At 47.0% G+C, this 21,572-nt stretch overlaps 1 protein-coding gene across 2 annotated transcripts in view; it reads left to right on the top strand.

Moving 5' to 3' along the window:
* The window catches only part of TRPC5 (transient receptor potential cation channel subfamily C member 5), a 199,168-nt gene that overhangs the window by 38,465 nt on the left and 139,131 nt on the right, over nt 1-21,572 (top strand). For both annotated transcript variants that reach the window (XM_077307922.1, XM_077307921.1), the window contains exon 2: nt 8,771-9,169. In XM_077307922.1, coding sequence (XP_077164037.1) covers nt 8,792-9,169 — 378 coding nt within the window. In that variant the 5' untranslated portion in view covers nt 8,771-8,791. The remainder of the gene's footprint in view (nt 1-8,770; nt 9,170-21,572) is intronic.

Genomic DNA, 21,572 nt, shown 5'->3' with positions numbered 1-21,572 from the left:
CTCCTCCTCCTCCTCCTTGAAGCAGTGCAGGAATCTCCTGGTTGCCTTATGCCAAGAGGAAAAGATCTCCAAAGCAGCAACCTGCAAAAAAAAAAAAACATTTTAATTAACATGCTCGCAGATGCCTCTGCTGAATCAGAATCTGCCATGGCTGGAGAGGAAGGCACTTCTGTTCAATAGGCTGTAAGTGAACCCATTCCTTCTCTGCCCCAGATAGCTAAACATACAGATAAGACCTATTCCATGTGGAGGATTAAAATACTTAGTGCATTAAGAGTCCAAAAGATACTGTGTGCAATTCAAGAGTGTGCAATCCTCAAGAAAGAGAACAAATTCTAGAAGCTGATGGGAGGGCATATTTATAATAGTAAATTCATTAACCGATACAGAAAGCAATTTCTGTACTGCCAAACTATACAGCAGAAATATTCCAAGAAATCTCATAAGCATACTCGGCTTCTGAGAAAAAAGACTGTATACTTTCAAATTAAGAGAAGGTAGAACGATGGATGTGCATTTAAACACCACGAATTAAAACTGGCTAGTGAGCTTGTTTCCCCAGAAGAAACCAAGGCTATAATAACTGACCGTCTTCCAAAATCATATACCAGTCAAGTTGCTATTCTTGTCACAATGGGAGAAGATAGTTTCATTTACTATAACCTTCATTAAAAATGAATGGACAAGGAGGTCTCTTGAACACACCTCTGTCTTGCAACTAAGCATAGCGATAAAGTTGTGGGATACTAAACTTGCCATAAAACAGGGCACATTGCTAGATTCTGCAGAGCAAAGGAAAGAAGTTCAGAACATGAGGAACCTAGAACTGGTGCACCTTCCTACCACAAAAGAGGTCATGGAAGGAGAAGCACACAGCCAAGCAAGAAAGTCACACAGGTTGTTCATAACAGTATAGGCTCAAATGTGAAAGATCTCTGGCTAAAAGACACTGGGAGTTTTGCTCATGTCTGGTATGATAAAGGATGTTCTGAGGGGCTGAATGAGAATGTTAGGAGAAATTTAGTTCAAGCAGATAGGTCGCCTCTGATTAATGTAGGAAATGGAAAGGAAATGTGATACTGAATGTCCACATCACTTCTGGAGACATTATTGAAAAAGCTTTTGTTAGGCCAAATAAATCTCACAAAGACTGTTTATGCACTGGAGGCTTCATGCCGGGCTGCAGGCTGGAGTTTTAGCTGTGGCAGGTTGCCCCATCTCTTCCTGCACCCACACGGGGGAGCATTTGGCCCGGTGCACCTCAGTTGCCCCCAATCTGTGCTCCTGCATGGGAGGTCGTGCATGGTTCCCAGTGCATAAATGGTAAAACAGACTTCAGTAAGAAAGTAAGTTTATGTTTGTGCAAACAGGATCAAAGCTTAGCCTTCTTTGGTGAAAGTCAAGACTTTACTCAAAATTTGCTGGTCCAAAGCAATCTTTTATACAGTTCAAACAGGAAAATTCCATCTACACCGACCCTCCCAGGGCAGTCCTGGGCCGGGCTCACACTCTTTTCCCTATACGCCCCAAACATGCAATTTCCATACTTGTATGTGCATTAAAACGAGCTCTAAGTGCACCAAGGGGCGGTGATTCTACTATGCTAATAGGCCTAACTATACTTCTGCGCAAGCATCAATATTTGTGATTCTTACCTTTTCTCCAAAAAACTTATCTCCAAAAAACTGATTTCTTTTACAACAGGGGTCTTATCTACAAGAGGGGTGCCAGGATTCTAGTTAAACAGCTTCTTTAACCCATTTTATTACAATAATGATGGTACTAATCAAGACCCTTCACTCTGAGAGATGAAATGAACGCACCACAAGCAGACTACAATGTGATCTCAGTTGCAAGGGTAGTGGGGAAAGGAAATCAGTTCTGTATAAATGGAGATGTTTGCAAAATATATTGCCCTCATTGTGATAGTGAGGTGCAAGCAGAGAAAAGAAATAGCTTTTTCTTTCTTTTTGAAAAAGGTTAGCAAGAGAATGTGTACTGCGAAGGAGAAAAGACACAGAGAAAAAGTTCCACATAATATATTTCCAGTAAAGGCTTGGAGGAGGAGCGTGTCTCACGGCTTAAGTGCCACTCTGCGCTTAACACCCACTCAGGGCGGCTGTCCCGCCCCCGAGTGCCTCCTCCTCTAGCCGGCTTGCCTGTCTGTCCAGCGGCCAGCCAATAGCCTTCCGTTCCCCACCCCAGACCACCCCCTCCACCTTCCACTTTCCTCCGAGGCTCGGAGGCTGCAGATCCCTGCCGCATGAGCGCTGCCCCTGCTGTCTTCAGTCAGTCACACACACTAACTAATACCTTGATAAATGAATAAGTGTTTTTAAGGATTACTATAGGGGGGTAAACGGTAATGACTGGGGAAGGCACTGGCAAACCACCCCGTATTGAGTCTGCTATGAAAACGCTGGAGGGCGTCACCCCAAGGGTCAGACATGACTCGGTGCTTGCACAGGGGATACCTTTACCTTTACCTTTTTATACTAACATAGTACTTACTCCTTTTGAGTAGGAAACAGTTAAAGGTAAAGGTAAAGGTATCCCCTGTGCAAGCACCGAGTCATGTCTGACCCTTGGGGTGAGGCCCTCTAGTGTTTTCATGGCAGACTCAATACGGGGTGGTTTGCCAGTGCCTTCCCCAGTCATGACCGTTTACCCCCCAGCAAGCTGGGTACTCATTTTACCGACCTCGGAAGGATGGAAGGCTGAGTCAACCTTGAGCCGGCTGCTGGGATTGAACTCCCAACCTCATGGGCAGACAGATTCAGACAGCATATCGCTGCCTTACCACTCTGCGCCACAAGAGGCTCTTAGGAAACAGTTACTCATTGCCATATTGGTTCCATGCTAACTAGATATAAACAAGAATACAAAACGGCCAACAGCGTACCTCTTTCATGACTGAAGCTGCTGACGCGTGCTGTTCTGACACCTCTTCTCAAGCGTCACACATCGAAGTCACGAAGAGTCCACTTCTTGCGCAAGTACTCAAATTTTTCTTTGGCAAGTGGCTTGGTGAGTAGGTCAGCCACCATTTCTTTTGAAGGACAATGCTCTATTTCAATTATTCCTCTTTCCTCGTTTTTCTCTCGCTGAAGGATATTTGGCAAGGATATGCTGGCTCCATCCTTGGACACTTTCACTCTCGGCCGTAGCTGTGCATGACTGGCTGTCTTCAAACAGTGTTCATGGCAAAGGCTCCTTTATGTCAAACTCTTCCAAGAGAAAGGCAACCCATTCAAGTTCGTTGCATGCATGTGAAGCAGATACGGGCTCAGCTGAGGATTTTGTAGCTAGTGTATGCTTTTGACAAGTCCAGCTTTTCAAACTGTTTCAAACTGCGGAAACCGGTCTAGCAGGGTCAGAATAAGGCATCAATATGATGTAAGCTAGGAGCCAAACGGCTGGGCAACTGAAAACTTAATGTGAAACAACTGTTTATTACACAGTGCTCTAGGTTGGAAAATTCCTGAAGCTTTGGGAGTGCTACTTTTGAAGAGAGTTTGAAGAGAGGAAGCTATTCCACAAAAATGCAGTGCCACAAATTTTCTGCAAGGGAAATGACCAGCGGTGGCTTCTAATCTGAAGAGCCGGGTTTGATTCTTCTCTCCTCCACATGCTGCCAGCCAGGTGACCTCGGGCCAGTCACAGTCCTGTCCGAGCTCTCTCAGGCCCACCTACCTCACAGGGTGTCTGTTGTGGGGAGAACAAATTTAGAGTCCAAGGGCACTTATATACACCAAGAAAGTTTTATTCAAGGGATTTACTGTCATGTGACTGCGCATTTCCTCAGATACAGTGTAGTGGGGAGAGGAAGGGAAGGCAGTTGTAAACTGCCTTGAGAGTCCTTCAAGCAATGGAAAGTGGAAAGCATCTGGGTGAAAATAAGCAAGGGGAAAACAAACAGTGTGGTGGTTGGTGTCTGCTACCGACCGCCTGACCAACGAGAGGATGTGGATGCTGCACTTTGTGAGCAGCTTGAGAAAATATCCAAACGGCAGGACCTTGTCATCATGGGTGACTTCAATTTCCCAGATGTGTGCTGGGAAACAAACTCTGCGAAGCGTCCTCAGTCATGCAAGTTTCTGACCTGCTTGGCTGACAATTTCATTTATCAAATGGTAGATGAACCCACAAGAGGTTCAGCCATACTGGACTTAATACTGACCAACAGGCAAGAGTTGGTGGATGAGGTGAAGGAGGTGGGGACCCTAGGGGGAAGTGACCATGTCCTCATAGAATTCCTTTTGAGATGGGGAGCCAAGGAAGCTTGTAGCCAGACGCGGATGTTGGATTTTCGTAGGGCAAACTTTACTAAACTCAGAGACATGATGAGTGTCATACCATGGACGAGAATGCTGGAAGGGAAGGGAGCATGTGAAGGGTGGGCGCTACTCAAACAAGAGCTATTGCATGCTCAATCAATGACTATTCCAGAAATACGAAAACACTGCAGGAGCTCTAAGAAGCCTATTTGGATGAACAGAGAACTTCAAGAGGAACTAAGAAAGAAAAGGAAAATGTTCAGGAAATGGAGGGAAGGACAGAGCTCTAAAGAAGAGTACCTACAGGTTACTAGGCACTGTAGATCAATCATCAGAAAGGACAAAGCTGAGAGTGAGCTAAGATTGGCCAGGGAAGCCCATTGTAACAAGAAAAGATTTTTCAGTTACGTGAGGAGCAAACGTAAAGTAAAGGAGGCAATAGGCCCGCTGTTGGGTGCGGATGGACAAACTCTAACGAAAGATGCAGAGAAAGCAGAAAGGCTTAGTGCCTATTTTACATCTGTTTTTTCCCACAGGTCTAAGTGTTTAGGCACATCTAGAGATGGCTGTAGCCAAAGGATAGTGTCTGGGTGGCAGGTTAACATGGATAGAGAGGTGGTCGAGAGGCATTTAGCTGCACTGGATGAGTTCAAATCCCCTGGTCCAGATGAAATGCACCCGAGAGTACTCAAAGAACTTTCCAGAGAACTTGCACAGCCCTTGTCCATCATCTTCGGAACCTCTTTAAGGACTGGAGATGTCCCGGAGGACTGGAAAAGAGCAAACGTTATTCCGATCTTCAAAAAAGGGAGGAAGGATGACCCGGGAAACTACAGACCAGTGAGTCTGACCTCTGTTGTGGGGAAGATAATGGAGCAGATATTAAAGGGAGCGATCTGCAAACATCTGGAGGACAATTTGGTGATCCAAGGAAGTCAGCATGGATTTGTCTCCAACAGGTCCTGCCAGACCAACCTAGTTTCCTTTTTTGACCAAGTAACAGGTTTGCTGGATCGGGGAAATTTGGTTGATGTCATTTACTTGGATTTTAGTAAAGCTTTTGACAAGGTTCCCCATGATGTTCTGATGGATAAGTTGAAGGACTGCAATCTGGATTTTCAGATCGTTAGGTGGATAGGGAATTGGTTAGAGAACCGCACTCAAAGAGTTGTTGTCAATGGTGTTTCATCAGACTGGAGAGAGGTGAGTAGCGGGGTACCTCAGGGTTCGGTGCTCGGGCCGGTACTTTTTAACATATTTATTAATGATCTAGATGAGGGGGTGGAGGGACTACTCATCAAGTTTGCAGATGACACCAAATTGGGAGGACTGGCAAATACTCCGGAAGATAGAGACAGAGTTCAACGAGATCTGAACACAATGGAAAAATGGGCAAATGAGAACAAGATGCAATTTAATAAAGATAAGTGTAAAGTTCTGCATCTGGGTCAGAAAAATGAAAAGCATGCCTACTGGATGGGGGATACGCTTCTAGGTAGCACTGTGTGTGAACGAGACCTTGGGGTACTTGTGGATTGTAAACTAAACATGAGCAGGCAGTGTGATGCAGCGGTAAAAAAGGCAAATGCCATTTTGGGCTGTATCAACAGAGGCATCACATCAAAATCACAAGATGTCATAGTCCCATTGTATACGGCACTGGTCAGACCACACCTGGAGCACTGTGTGCAGTTCTGGAGGCCTCACTTCAAGAAGGACATCGATAAAATTGAAAGGGTACAGAGGAGAGCGACGAAGATGATCTGGGGCCAAGGGACCAAGCCCTATGAAGATAGGTTGAGGGACTTGGGAATGTTCAGCCTGGAGAAAAGGAGGTTGAGAGGGGACATGATAGCCCTCTTTAAGTATTTGAAAGGTTGTCACTTGGAGGAGGGCAGGATGCTGTTTCTGCTGGCTGCAGAGGAAAGGACACGCAGTAATGGGTTTAAACTTCAAGTACAACGATATAGGCTAGATATCAGGAAAAAGTTTTTCTCAGTCAGAGTCGTTCAGCAGTGGAATAGGCTGCCTAAGGAGGTGGTGAGTGCCCCCTCACTGGAAGTCTTCAAGCAAAGGTTGGATACACACTTTTCTTGGATGCTTTAGGATGCTTAGGGCTAATCCTGCGTTGAGCAGGGGGTTGGACTAGATGGCCTGTATGGCCCCTTCCAACTCTATGATTCTATGATTCTATTCTATGAAAGCTGGGTATGAAACCCTACTGTTTTTCAGTTCAGAGGGATCCCCAGAACTCACCTGGAGGCTGGCAACCCTAGCCTACAAAAAGCTGCCTCTGGCTCCAGCAGTGCTGTTTTCCTTCCTTGTCCTTCTGTCTCATTGTCTTCAGCTGGCATTTCAGCACTTGGGTGCTTCCCTAATGCCGTCAGAGATGGCGGCAAGAAGGGTCAGTGCTCAAGTGTGCGGGGGGCATAAATGGTGAGCTTTTATTTGCTATTTATTTTTTCAAACATTTGTCCACCTAGTGAAAGTTTCAGTCAAGGAGAAAAACATTTTGCAAATCTGCCACAGAAAGCCATACTGCCTTGCCTCTGGATGGATTTGTTTAGATCCTCCTGGAGAACAGCATTTCGACTGGTCCTACTGGCCTCGACTTGAAAGTAATCCCTCAAATGAATGAACAACCTTAGAATTCCCTGTTGGGAATGTGCACCCCCCCCCCCCCCCAATCACCCACTATGCCTCTGCTCCTGTGTTTGATGTTTGGGAACTGTTTATTCTCTGCAGGATTGAACGGACCCTGGGGATTGAAGTTTCATTTGAACTTGGCCTCCAGGGAAGGCTTCAGTCAAAGGCAGCCAGTTGTTTGCTACACTGGAGTCGTCTTTGCGGTATTTATAAATGGAGCGAAGAGAGAGAAAGGGAGGGTTACACTAAAAATAATTAAATGTGTAAGGATGTAAATGAAACCATCACAGGGTCACATGAAGAACAGGGAGAAAGTGAAATCTTCTGCCAGGAAAACGGTATCAGAAGCAATGTAGTTTCCTAAAATAGCCCTTGGTTCAAAAGGTGAGAGAGCATCCTTATAGGCTGACGGTTGAATGGTACCTGGTTTTAGGATTGCCAGTCTCCAGGTGGGACCTGTGGATCCCCTGGAATTCCAAGTCATCTCCAGACTAAAGAGATCAATTCCTGTGGAGAAAATGGCTGCTTTGGAGGGGGGACTCCACAGCATTATACCCCACTGAGGTGTCTCCCCCCCCCACATCCTGTTCCCAAAGTCTCCAGGTATTTCCTAACCCAGAATTGGCAACCTTCCCTGATTTACATATGCTGAGAATCTGCTTCTGCCATAACAACAAGAAGCACTGCAGAAATTCAGCAAGGCTGGGACAATTATCCACCTGTCCTGAGCCAACCGGGAAGGGCATGCTATAAAAATAAACTTTAGTGGCATCTAAGAACCAGCTCTTCTTCTTCTTCTTCTTCTTCTTCTTCTTCTTCTTCTTCTTCTTCTTCTTCTTCTTCTTCTTCTTCTTCTTCTTCTTCTTCTTCTTCTTCTTCTTCTTCTTCTTCTTCTTCTTCTTACCAAAAGGGGCTCTAAGGATATTAATTATTTTACCTAAAATTTTAGGATAGGACTTCAGTTTCTTCCCTTATTAGCCTGTTTAATTAGTAATCGAAAGAGAAAAGGTGTATTTAAAATTAGAATCAAAGAGATAAAACACCGGCTGCACATCTTCGCCCTTGAAGGCCTACCGTTCTTTTAGAGGAATCTAAATCTATTGATCACTGCTGGGGTTTGGTGCCAGGAGGAGGAGCTGTCTGACCTGTCCTTTGGGATGAGATTTGGGGATGTGAGCAGCGCAGTGCTGCAGGTCACCCCGAGGACACAGAGAGCCACGCAGGAGGGGGCAGAAAGGCTGGGTGCTCTGCCCACTCCATTGGTTCCTTCCAGGTCCAGCAGGGCATCTGAGGAGGGGCAGGAGGGGAGGCAAGAGGTGGAGCGAGAGGTGCCCTCCCAGGTGCTGCCATTTCAGCCCCTTCCATCATCTCTTCCTGCCCGTCTGGACATGGAGTCTCTGCCTCAAGCTCCCAAAGAGGGTGCCCCCATCTGGCCTCCATTTCGTCCTATGGTGGGAAAAATAGATGTTGTGGTCTGGTCATATTTTCCCATCATAGGATGCTGTACTAGATGGATCACTAGCCTGGTCCAGCAGGACTCTTCTTATGTTCCTCTAATGTCGTTTTTATATGTGAAACTAGAAGTGACCGCATGGTGTCACGTCATCCCAGCTCCCCGCTTACCATCTCTGCTTCCACTGCCCATACAGTGGCAGCAGAAGCCCAGACTGTGGACGTGGGAGGTTGCCAGCCGTGGCAGGCAACCAGGGAACTGCAAGCCCTCTGGAGAAATGGCACCATCGTATGTATGTAGAATTCTCCGTATGTTGATCCCATAATGTCCAGGCTGCTCATGCGAGGAGATCTGGAGCTGTCTCAAAAGGTGCCCTTCTCTCTTTTCCAAACAGGCTCCACAGTCGCTATGAATCATGGCTCAGCTGTATTACAAAAAGGTGAACTATTCGCCGTACAGAGACCGGATCCCGCTGCAGATCGTCCGGGCCGAAGCGGAGCTCTCCTTGGAGGAGAAGGCCTACCTCATTGCTGTGGAGAAGGGGGACTATGCCAGTGTGAAGCATGCCTTAGAAGAGGCAGAGATCTACTACAACATCAACATCAACTGCATGGATCCTCTTGGACGCAGCGCCCTTTTAATAGCCATAGAGAACGAAAACCTGGAGATCATGGAGCTGCTGCTAAGCCACAACATCTATGTGGGGGACGCTCTCTTGTATGCAATACGGAAAGAAGTGGTGGGGGCTGTGGAACTCCTCCTGAATTACAGGAAGCCGAGCGGGGAGAAGCAGGTAGGTTGAGCGTGAAAACAAAAAACGGAGGGTCTGAACTTGTTGATGCGGATTTCGGAGGCTGGGATTTTTGCTCCAAAACTGTTTGCTCATACTACCCGTTCCCTCTTGAGTCCGGTGCCCTACCAACTCAACGATTGGTGCACAGTTCGAAAGCAACTGTGTTGTGAGCATATTGCATATGTGCGGTTGGCAGTGTGCTTGGTTGTGTAGTAGGCTGAATTGGAGCTGCTGAGGGGGCAAAGATCAGAACTTGCTGAGTGGCCGGGGTCAAAGTACTTGAGTTCAATTCGGAAGCCGTCAGAAAATTCAGCTCCCTTAGACCCCTGGCAACAATTCATGCTGGGACAGAAAGGGTCCTTTGGCCTATCTGGTGTTCATAGAGCCACCCTTCATGAGAGGCTACTTCCCCCACATGAGAAAGAGTTGTGAGCCAGGGAAGGGGGAATTCCATGCCTGCGTGGTTGCGCCCACTGTCACGCCGCTGCTGGCACTGCCCTCCCCCCCTGCAGTGCGGCACTGGCTGCGCCCGGAGGGAACGGCCCCGAAGCGGCCGAATCGCACAAGCCTAGTTGGAACAGGTAAGATTGGCTTGGCGGTGTGTGTTGATCGGGAGAGGGATGCTTCATCAGGCGCCCCTCTCGTTCCCCATTCATTCCTCACCACCAGAAAACACAAATGTTTTCCTGCCCAATCCCAAAATGACCATGAACAGTGAGGAGAACATTTTATTTATTAACTTTGGCAAAGTAGCTTTGTCGTCCTGCAGCCACGTGGACTCTGCCATTTTTTTAAAAAATTCTCAAGGCAGGAAATGGAGAGGAGAGGGTGGGTTTGTGGGCAGGCAAAACGCTGCAGGGACTGTTGCGCAATTCTCCCTCCACACGGGTTTGCCCCTGGCTGCACCCTGATGTGAGGCGAGATAACAAGCAGCAAATCCAGTTTTTGCGATTTCCCTTATCTTGAGACAGATCTGGCCAAACCTTGAGCCAGCTCCTGGACAGCCGCAGGATGCAGACGATGTCATATGGAGGAAGCTCTAAAACCCGCCAGCAACCGGAGGCTCTCCAGGGGCAGATAACTTGTGCGGAATCGGTCTGTTTAAAAAAATTTAGGTTGTTTTGTAAAGAAACTCACTCTCTTTTGGTTTATCTGCAGTCTTTCCCCGTTTTTCTTTTTGGACATCAAATACTAGATTATGTGGAGCTTTTATCTAATGCAGTAGATTACTTCAGCATTTCGCAAATTGCCTGCATCTGTGTAGCAACCCTGAATTTTGTTGGTGGTCTCCCTTCCAAATATTGTTACCTGCTATTTGCTAATTGTGTTGTTATATGTTATATATTATTTTATTGTTTTAACTGTTATGGGGATTTTAAATTGTATGGGTGTGTTATTGTTAACTGCCGCGGGCCAGCCATGGGAGCAGTGGTATAAAAATTAAGTAAGTAAGTAAGTAAGTAAGTAAGTAAATAAATAAATAAATAAATAAATAAATAAATAAATAAATAAATAAATAAATAAATAAATAAATAAATAAATAAATAAAGCAGGGCTGACCCCACTTAGGTTCTGAGACCTGGCAAGACTGAGCTAGCCCGGGCTAGCATTGAAAGAGTACTTCTAGGCAGCTGGTCCCACAACATGATAAAGTAGCTGATTTCAGGTATTTGTTTTAGACACTTTTGCAGAGAAGGAAGCATGGCCACTGCAAGTCATGTTATTTCCAAGACGATATCTTTATTAGTCCCTAAAATGCAATGTTTTTCCAATTTGCTTAACCACCTTAGAGTAGACAGAACAGCAGGATTTTTTTTTTTACTTATAGCAGCACTTCAGAAAGGCACACTGTGTAGCCTTTCACTTATGAAAATAGCAGCACAGTAGCTGACTGTATCCCCCCCCCCCCTGCACATGCATTATTGTGTCAGATATCATTGCCCAAATGCCTCTGTTACCCTTTGCTGGAAGCTTTGCCATTTTGTTTAGCCTGCATGCAGTAGTTGGTCCTCCGGTGTTTCAGAGCTGAGATAGTGTTTGGTCTTTGGGTCGAAGATGCATTAGACGTGCATGAAGTTTGGCAATGTGTTTTTTTGTGCTTCGAGATATCTCTTGGCCTCCATGGGGTATAAAAGGGTAGGCTGCGTTGTCCCTTGACATTCATGTGCATCCATGTGCTCCAGAGTCAAGGTGAGATCCACTTGCCTACATCAGATAAAATGTCCAGGTAGCACTTGTCACTAATAAGACAGCCGAAAAGGTAGGGACACAACAAAATGAGGGAATGGACTCATTAAACAGGGATGAACTTCTGGCAGGTCGCATCACCTTTCCTTTGGCCGTGTAAGCTCGTCCAAAAATATAGGAGCTGACTTAGATTATACCCTTCGGGGTTATGTATGATCACATTTTCAACCCCCCCACACACACACACAACACCCCAAAACTAGGTACCACAATTTCTAGGTGCCATAGTGACCAGGCACCTGGGATTTTTCAAGCTCTGTCATAGAATATATAATTATAATGAGGAATATATTTGGTTTCACTTCTTGCTACAGATATGTTTCTGCTGTTCTCCTGGATTCATCACGAACTTTTCCAGACTATTTTTGTGAGATACAATGGCCATGTTCTTGTGCAATCGTCATCCCTGCCCCCACCATCCATCTTGTGCCACCTTTGTTTGCTGCTGAGAGCAGGGCAATGTTGGATGCTCCAAATCAAACTGGAAACATGTTCTCTTGCATTTCCCTCTCTTACCCTCTGTGTCCAAAGTCCATTCTGAGCCTCATTCTGTCTCTTTGGGGCTAGGCTAGACAATAGTAAGGGTGCCAGCCAACAGGTGGGACCTGGGGATCCCCCAGAATGGCAGCTCCTCTCCAGACTGCAGACAGCAATTCCCCTGGAAAAAAGGCTGCTTTGGAAGGGGGGGGGGGCACTGAGGTTCAGCACTGAGGTTCAGGGATGCCAGCCTCCAGGTGGGAACTGGGGATCCACTGGAATGACAGCTTCCCTGCAGGCTACAGAGATCAGTTCCCCTGGAGAAAAGGGATGCTTTGGAGGGCAGATTTATGGCCTCGTACCCCACTGAAGTCCCCATCCTCTCAAAGCTGCATTCTGGAATCTTCAGGAGTTTCCCATCCGGGATATGGTTACCCTACCCCCACCACGAGTCCTGTTTTGGTGGCCAGTGGGGACCTGGCCACCTAATCAATAAGTGGTTTTTGAGTAAAGCTTTCCGGCACTAAATGTAAGCAGCCACCCAGCACCCATGGGAGAGAGGAGGACTGAATATGCCTCTTGACTTGGACTAAAGGGACATGATTGATCACACATAGGTAGAAATGATCATTGCTGTCTTAGAAGATGCCAGGCTGTGTTTGCAGACCCAACTGCTGCTTCTGCATCATATACCTGCTGAAATGTTGTTGTTAGGTGCGAAGTTGTGTCCGACCCATCGCGACCCCATGGACAATGATCCTCCGGGCCTTCCTGTCCTCTACCATTCCCCAGAGTCCATTTAAGTTTGCACCAACTGCTTCAGGACTCCATCCAGCCACCTCATTCTCTGTCGTCCCCTTCTTCTTTTGCCCTCAGTCGCTCCCAGCATTAGACTCTTCTCCAGGGAGTCCTTCCTTCCCATGAGGTGGCCAAAGTATTTGAGTTTCATCTTCAGGATCTGGCCTTCTAAGGAGCAGGCAGGGCTAATCTCCTCTAGGACTGACCGGTTTGTTCACCTTGCAGTCCAAGGGACTCGCAAGAGTCTTCTCCAGCACCAGAGTTCAAAAGCCTCAATTCTTTGACACTCGGCCTTCCTTATGGTCCAACTTTCACAGCCATACATTGCAACTGGGAATACCATAGCCTTGACTAAACGCACTTTTGTTGGCAGGGTGATGTCTCTGCTTTTTAGGATGCTGTCTAGATTTGCCATAGCTTTCCTCCCCAGGAGCAAGCGTCTTTTAATTTCTTTGCTGCAGTCCCCATCTGCAGTGATCTTGGAGCCCAGGAAAATAAAATCTGTTACTACCTCCATTTCTTCCCCATCTATTTGCCAGGAATTGAGAGGGCCGGATGCCATGATCTTTGTTTTCTTGATGTTGAGTTTCAAGCCAACTTTTGCACTCTCCTCCTTCACCCGCATCAACAGGCTCTTTAGTTCCTCTTCACTTTCTGCCATCAGAGTGGTATCATGTGCATATCTGAGGTTGTTGATATTTCTCCCTGCAATCTTGATCCCAATTTGTGACTCCTCTAATCCCACCTTTCTCATGATGTGCTCTGCATACAAGTTAAATAGGCAAGGCAACAGTATACAGCCTTGCCGAACTCCTTTCTCAATTTTGAACCAATCAGTGATTCCATGCCCGGCTCTCACGGTTGCTTCTTGACCTGCATATAGATTTCTCAAGATACAGATAAGATGCTCTGGTATTCCCATCTCTTTAAGAACTTGCCACAATTTGTTGTGCTCCACACAAAGGCTTTAGCATAGTCAATGAAGCAGAAGTAGATGTTCTTCTGGAACTCCCTAGCTTTCTCCAGGATCCAGCGTATGTTGGCAATTTGATCTCTAGTTCCTCTGCCTCTTTGAAATCCTGCCTGTACTTCTGGAAGTTCTCGGTCCACATATTGCTGGAGCCTAGCTTGTAGGATTTTGAGTATAACTTTGCTAGCATGAGAAATGAGTGCAATGGTGCGGTAGTTTGAACATTCTTTGGCATTGCCCTTCTTTGAGATTGGAATGTAAACTGGCCTTTTCCAATCCTGTGGCCATTGTTGAGTTTTCCAAATTTGCTGTCATATTGACCTGCTGAAATAGTGCCTTGCTATAGAAGCTGCTTCAGCCGGTCTAAGCAGAACACAGTCCCTTCTGAATTTTCCTAGTGTGGTTGCTTGTTATAAATTGCACGATCTCCTTTTTGTTCTAAAGTCTGCTTGGGTGACTATGCAGGGAGCAGCAACAAAGAAACATTTAAGTCCAAACAGAAGAAATAATTTTTTCTACCTCATGTTGGTTGGGCTGTGGGACTTCTGAGATCATTTTTCCCTGTGCTATAACAGCTCAGTTGTTCTAGGAAGCCCAAATGTATTTCTCCAAGGGAATTCTTCTAGTACTTAAGATGTTAAGAAACTGCTTTTTCCCTCCAGGGCTGAAGTCAGGTGTTCAGGAGAGAGAGAGGAAGAGAACATCTCGCCATCCTTAGACAGCATAGTGGGGGGAAATGTGCAGAAGAAAAGAATTTAACTCATCCATCACTCACTATACACATCTTTTCCCCCTGGTTTTGTAAAATGTTATATCAAATATTGATTTACATCCTCCCTATAAATGCAAACAGAATAAAACTTTTTTAAAAAAGATGGGAAGCCAGTGTAAGCTAAGTTTTTTTTTTTTATTTTCCCTGCTTCCCAGCCAGTAGCCAGACACACCAAAAGGTCAAGGGGGAAGTTTTCTCTTCCTCTATAAATGTTTTATCCATTAACTTCCGGAGAACTTGCACAACCCTTGTCCTTCCGGAGAACTTGCACGTTTGTTCTTCCGGAGAACTTGCACAACCCTTGTCCATCATCTTCGGGACATCTTTAAGGACTGGAGATGTCCCGGAGGACTGGAAGAGAGCAAACGTTTTTCCGATCTTCAAAAAAGGGAGGAAGGATGACCCGGGAAACTACAGACCAGTGAGTCTGACCTCTGTTGTGGGGAAGATAATGGAGCAGATATTACAGGGAGTGATCTGCAAACTTCTGGAGGACAATTTGGTGATCCAAGGAAGTCAGCATGGATTTGTCTCCAACAGGTCCTGCCAGACCAACCTGGTTTACTTTTTTGACCAAGTAACAGGTTTGCTGGATCATGGAAATTCAGTTGATGTCATTTACTTGGATTTTAGTAAAGCTTTTGATAAGGCTCCCCATGATGTTCTGCTGGATAAGCTGAAGGACTGCAATCTGGATTTTCAGATAGGTGAATAGGGAATTGGTTAGAGAACCGCACTCAAAGAGTTGTTGTCAATGGTGTTTCATCAGACTGGAGGGAGGTGAGTAGCGGGGTACCTCAGGGCTCGATGCTCGGCCTGGTACTTTTTAACATATTTATTAATGATCTAGATGAGGGGGTGGAGGGACTACTCATCAAGTTTGCAGATGACACCAAATTGGGAGGACTGGCAAATACTCCAGAAGATAGAGACAGAGTTCAACGAGATCTGAACACAATGGAAAAATGGGCAAATGAGAACAAGATGCAATTTAATAAAGATAAGTGTAAAGTTCTGCATCTGGGTCAGAAAAATGAAAAGCATACCTACTGGATGGGGGATACACTTCTAGGTAACACTGTGTGTGAACAAGACCTTGGGACACTTGTTGATTGTAAACTAAACATAAGCAGGCAGTGTGATACAGCATTAAAAAAGGCAAATGCCATTTTGGGCTGTATCAACAGGGGCATCACATCAAAATCACAAGATGTCGTAGTCCCATTGTATACGGCACTGGTCAGACCACACCTGGAGTACTGTGTGCAGTTTTGGAGGCCTCACTTCAAGAAGGACGTAGATAAAATTGAAAGGGTACAGAGGAGAGCGACGAAGATGATCTGGGGCCAAGGGACCAAGCCCTATGAAGATAGGTTGAGGGACTTGGGAATGTTCAGCCTGGAGAAAAGGAGGTTGAGAGGGGTTGTCATTTGGAGGAGGGTTGGATGCTGATCCCATTGGCTGCAGAGGAAAGGACACGCACTAATGGGTTTAATCTACAATGATATAGGCTAGATATCAGGAAAAAATTTTTCACAGTCAGAGTAGTTCAGAAGTGGAATAGGATGCCTAAGGAGGTGGTGAGCTCCCCCTCACTGGCAGTCTTCAAGCAAAGGTTGGATACACACTTTTCTTGGATGCTTTAGGATGCTTTGGGCTGAACCTGCGTTGAGCAAGGGGTTGGACTAGATGGCCTGTATGGACCCTTCCAACTCTATGATTCTATGAACTTATTTTAGATTAGTCTGGTTTAGAAGCAGGACCGATAAAACTGGTGGCCCATCATAAACCTGCTCTCTGATTTCCTAGCTGTCTCATTGTGAGTGTTTTGTATAGGGTTAGTAATTCTGGAGCACGAATTTGTTGCAGGAGAACGTAAGAGGAGTCTGGTGGTGTCTTAAAGACAAACAAAATGATGTTGGGAAGCTGTGGCCACTGCAGAATGCTGTGGCTAGACTGCTAATCCTGGCTACCAGTCTGCCCCCAATCCCAATTCAAGGTGTTAGTTTTGTCCATTAAAGCAGTGGTCCCCAACCTTTTTATCACCGGGGAACACTCAACTCCTTTTACTGAGGCCCGGAGGGGGGGGGGGTAGTTTACTCCTCTATTCTCAACCACTGCCCTAACGCTCTCTGATCGCTATGGTAATGTTTAAACATCCCTTCAAAATAAGATACAGACATGCCACAACAATGAAGTGTGTTGTAAAGGGCTGGGGGGGGGGGATGAAGTAAAGGGCCGGGGGGGAGGGGGGAGAAGGTGTCCTTCGGGGCCCACCTCCAATTAGTTGAAGGACCACATGTGGTCCGCAGCCCACAGGTTGGGGATTGCTACATTAAATCTCTGCAAGGTTTGGAGCTGGGGCATCTGAATGATCAGTAGGTTCTTACCCGGGAATCAAGAGCTCCTTCCTGGACGTCTGTCCAGGGCCTCAGTGAACCCTTACTAACCACTCAATACTTAAACCTCAGTAGGCAAAAACAAGCCCCACTGAAACCAGCTTATTTGTAAATGAACGCAACTAGGACTGGTCCGCATGTCTTCTTTACTGCATGGATAACATGAAGCTGAGACAACATCTTATAGGACAGTCTAGAATTGTGATCCCAATATTTTGCAGTCCTGGGGGTGGGCTACAACACTTCGCTCCTGTTTCACCGTCTTACTTTTCAGCAGCCCTTTTTGAGACAGGGAGCTGGAATTGATCGATAGTCTTTTCTAAGGCCGCTCTGAGAAAGGTTTCAGAACTGTTGTGATATGACCTTTATTGATGAAATGCACTTTAGCCAACCTTTGGCATAAACCTTCTCTTGCCGAAAAACAGAGCCGTGGTTCTTCCTTGCATGCTCCGGACTACTTTTGGCTGTGTGTCCAAGGGAAGCAGAGCCAGGATCTTTCCCCAAAGCAGTGGTCCCCAACCTTTTTGAGGCTGGGGACCGGCAGGGCAACTGCCCGCCCGCGCATACAGCGCATGTGCGCCCGCGCTGCGCATTGTGCATTACGCATGCACGGCAGGGCCGCACATGTGCACATGCACCGTGCGCGGCCAAAATTGTGCATGCCAGCACTTCTGCGCATGCGCGAAAGTGCAGCACATGCGCGAAAGTGCCGCACATGCGTGATTTCAGCCGCACATGGAACATGTGCGCATGCGCGGCCCAGCCACGCATGCACACTGCGCGGGCACAGCCCTGATTCCCTCTCCCTCCCCTCCCGCAGTAAGAAGCTTTGCGGGTCGCAAGCTTGTGGCCTGGGAAGTTTTTTACTGCGGGGGGGGGGGAGAGGGAGCCGCGGCCCGGCGCCAAGGCCTTCGCGGCCCGGCAGCAGGCCGCGGCCCGCGGGTTGGGGACCACTGCCCCAAAGGACTGCACAGGCGGTGAAGTTACTCAAATACTCGCAACCCCCATGCACCACTCGCCACATGGGGATGTGCCCAGTAAATAGACCATTTTACAATGTGCTTCTCTTCTTCTAATCTGGTAGTATTTCCTTCGTTGTGGCAGGACTTGGAGGTCTGACCACTCACGAGACGTTGGCCTGCAACTGGACAGCCCTTTTACTTGGAGAAGCAGAGTTGTTGGATTTTTTATCCTTTTTTTCTCTACTAGAATAATAAAATCAGAGTCCAGGAGCACCTTTAAGACCAACAAAGATTTATTCAAGGCGTGAGCTTTCGAGTGCAAGCACTCTTCCTCAGACTATGAACTCCTGACATGACAGGGAATATATAGCAAAAGCCACCGCTCTTAACCACTCCGCTAAGCTGGCTATTAACCACTACACAGAGCTTGTCAGCAAATGACACACCTTTGCTCCCTATCCAGCGAGGGACATTTTGTAAATGAGATGACATCCACTTTCTGGTTAGTCAGACAGACATGCCTTTGTAATCATGTGGTACAAAAACCAAGGGCATTCGCTGGCAGCGGCTCATGGGAATTATAGTCCATGAACATCTGGAGGGCTACCATTTGCCCACCCTGGCTTTACATGCACGAGGGAAACATGGGTGATCTCAGCAGTGTAGCCACCCAATGACATCACCGATGGGAAACAAAGCCGATGAAGTAAGCAAGGACAAAATGAATAAACAGGTAAACATTTCCGGTTGGTGTTGATTGAAGAAAACCACCAAAGTAGTTGTGCTTTTTTGGCGAAGCTGGTAATGTTCCTGAACCACAGGATGCCTGTCTGAGTCAGCCACAGATGATCACACCTGAAGCTGCCTTTTATGGAAGCAAAGCAGTTGTCCATCACGGTCCTACTGCCCAGGCCTTCTGATTGGAAGTCCTGGGGCTGGACCTGGGACCTCTGGCGTGCCAAGCTCCTCCACTGAGCCACAGCCCGTCCTGCAAGGTTTCTATGGAAATTTTACAAATGCAGTTACAGAATGTTACACTTGATGCAATCAAATGCTCTGCAGGTATCTGCTTTTCCGTATTCAGCAGAGTGTTCATCATCTTTCCAATGCTCATTATCCGTTCTGGAACCTACTGGAAAGGCCTGTGGTGTCCAATAACTGAAGGATTAATGTTACTTAACTACAGACGAGATTTTCTATTAACCAAGCCTGCGGTGTGAAGCTTCTTGATAATAGTTGTAAATAAGCCGCAGGTGAACAATGTCTCGTCTGCACAACTGCAAACTGGGTTACACATGAGATGCAGTGCGGCCCACCTTCCCAAGCAGCCTGGGTAGGGTCTCCTGAACTCTTGGCAGATGAAAAGCCAGGTAGCAACAGCCCTATCAGCTGCTCTTTTTAATTTTGGCTGCCTAGAAGCACATGCGGGAGTGTGACAAAATGCAGGAGAGTTGCATGTCTCAGTGCAACAAACAGTTGCTCATGGCTGACTTCCAGTTATGTAGAAGAACTGCTGATCTATGGTCAACACCTGAACCTGGCACAGATCTAAAGCTGCTGAAAATGTCTGCAGTGTCAGGAGCTGCCAAGAAAGAACGGGAGAACCTTCAGATTGTTGTCCTCCTGTCCCACGTCTGTTAGATTTTCACTTGGCCCTTCTTGCAAGAATGGGCTTGCCAACCTCCAGGCAGGATCTGGAGACCTCCTGGAATTACAACTACTCTCCAGGCCACAGAGATCAGGTTTCCCTGAAGAAAATAGTTACTCTGGACAGTGGACTTCATGGGATTGTGCCCCCTAAAGACCCCGTCCTCACCAAACCCTGACATTTCTAGGTCACTCCCCAGGGATTTCCCAACCTGGAGTTGGCACCCCCTTGCAAGAAGCCATGTGACATTTGGCATGAACTTGGGCTCCAAATTGAGTGGGCCACGGTCAGTACTTGCCGTCCCAAAGAAGACTGGGGTTGCTATGTGGAAAAAGCCAATGACAAGTCCTTTCCCCCCTGGCTCGAACGCCCTGTGCCATGCAGAGTTCTCCCTTCCTCTGTTTTATCTGCGCCGCAACCCTTAGAAGCATTAGTCTCCTTAACTTGCCCAAGGGTGATCCAGGAAACTTCGCGGCTGAGTGGGAACTTGTGTAGGTCTCAGCAGGCCTGATCTTGCCCCTCCATCACTAGCTCTCCACACAATCGCACAACTTGGTGCTGTAATTCGTAATTGATGTAGAGAGCCAGTGTGGTGTCATGGTTAAGAGTGACAGCCTCTCATCTGGCGAGCCGGGTTTGATTCCCCGCTCCCCCACATGCAGCCAGCTAGGCGATTTCGGGCTAGTTGCAGTTCTGATAGTGCTGCTCTGATTGAGCAGATCTCTCTGAGCTCTCTCAGCCCCACCTACCTCACAGGGTGTCTGTTGTGGGGAGAGGAAGGAAAGGCGAATGTAAGCTGCTTTGAGACTCCTTCGGGTAGTGAAAAGGGGGGCTGAGCATTCTGTGCCCTTAGACCAGGGGTAGTCAAACTGCGGCCCTCCAGATGTCCATGGACTACAATTCCCAGAAGCCCCTGCCAGCGAATGCTGGCAGGGGGCTCCTGGGAATTGTAGTCCATGGACATCTGGAGGGCCGCAGTTTGACTACCCCTGCCTTAGACCAAGCATTCCCCAGAGAGAGAGAGAGAGAGAGAGAGAGAGAGAGAGAGAGAGAGAGAGAGAGAGAGAGGAATCTAAATGTTAGAGAGGAAGGAGGGAATGGTGGCCGTCTGTTTCCTAACCATGATTAGGAACCAGGCAGTTTCATTCATTCATTCATTCATTCATTCATTCATTCATTCATTCATTCATTCATTCATTCATTCATTCATTCATTCATTCAATTTATATGCCGCCCCTCACTGTGATGTCTCAGGGCAATGTCCAGGGTACAATAGAGCAGAAAATATATTGAAGCATCTGCAGCTATCTGAGCAAGAAAACAACAATCCTGAAGAATCCACGCCAGTGACTGTTTAGGAATATTGCACACTGGGTATCTTCAGCAAGTCAGAAGGAAGTGACAAGAGCTGAGAGCAGCTTTCAGCTGGGGACGCGTGCAGTGTCAGAATTAGGTTGTGGGGAGGCCCTCGTTGCTAACCTCAGTCAAAAGCTCCCTTTTGCAGGCTGTGTGGAACTGTTGAAGTTCCGACAGGACCTGGATTTCATTGGGCAGCCCGTTCTACCAGGTTGGGGTCACCCGGATGAAAAGGCTCCCCCTTTGTCGTTTGCACCTCAGGTGATGGGGACCTTGTGCCCGTCTGTGTGACCGACTGCAGCTTCCTCCGAAGCCATTCTGGCAATTGCCAAGATGATTCATATGATCGTAACTATAACAACCCCACTCACCACTTTGTTTGCATTAGAGAGGAAAAAGGAGAAAGAGAGGCTGTTTACATCTGGAGCTTAAGAGATCTGCAAGCGCATGAAAGGCCATGTGAGGGGAACGGTGGAGCATGCCTGGCAAAAAAGGGTTCGTGGCATTTGTGTTGAGGGGAAAGAATGTATTTTTGCTTCAGCCCTGGGATCTGTGCTGTTGCCGGGAGATCGGTGGCTTCTCACCCTGACAATATGTAGGGCTTGGCCCCCCTCCAGCACCGAGCGAACGGCTCTTAAACCCATTGATTTCAGATACGAAACGCCTACGCCGTAGCTGCTTATATAGGCATCTACTTAACTTCCTGTCAAATAAGATTAATCGAGGAGCCGACTATGAAGCTTCGCTAAATCTGAGCTAATAATTCAAACCTAA

This window comes from Paroedura picta, chromosome 13 (assembly GCF_049243985.1).
Source record: "Paroedura picta isolate Pp20150507F chromosome 13, Ppicta_v3.0, whole genome shotgun sequence".
NCBI lineage: Eukaryota > Metazoa > Chordata > Lepidosauria > Squamata > Gekkonidae > Paroedura > Paroedura picta.
Note: the sequence above shows the minus strand (reverse complement) of the source record. Positions and strands in the feature narration are given on the sequence as shown.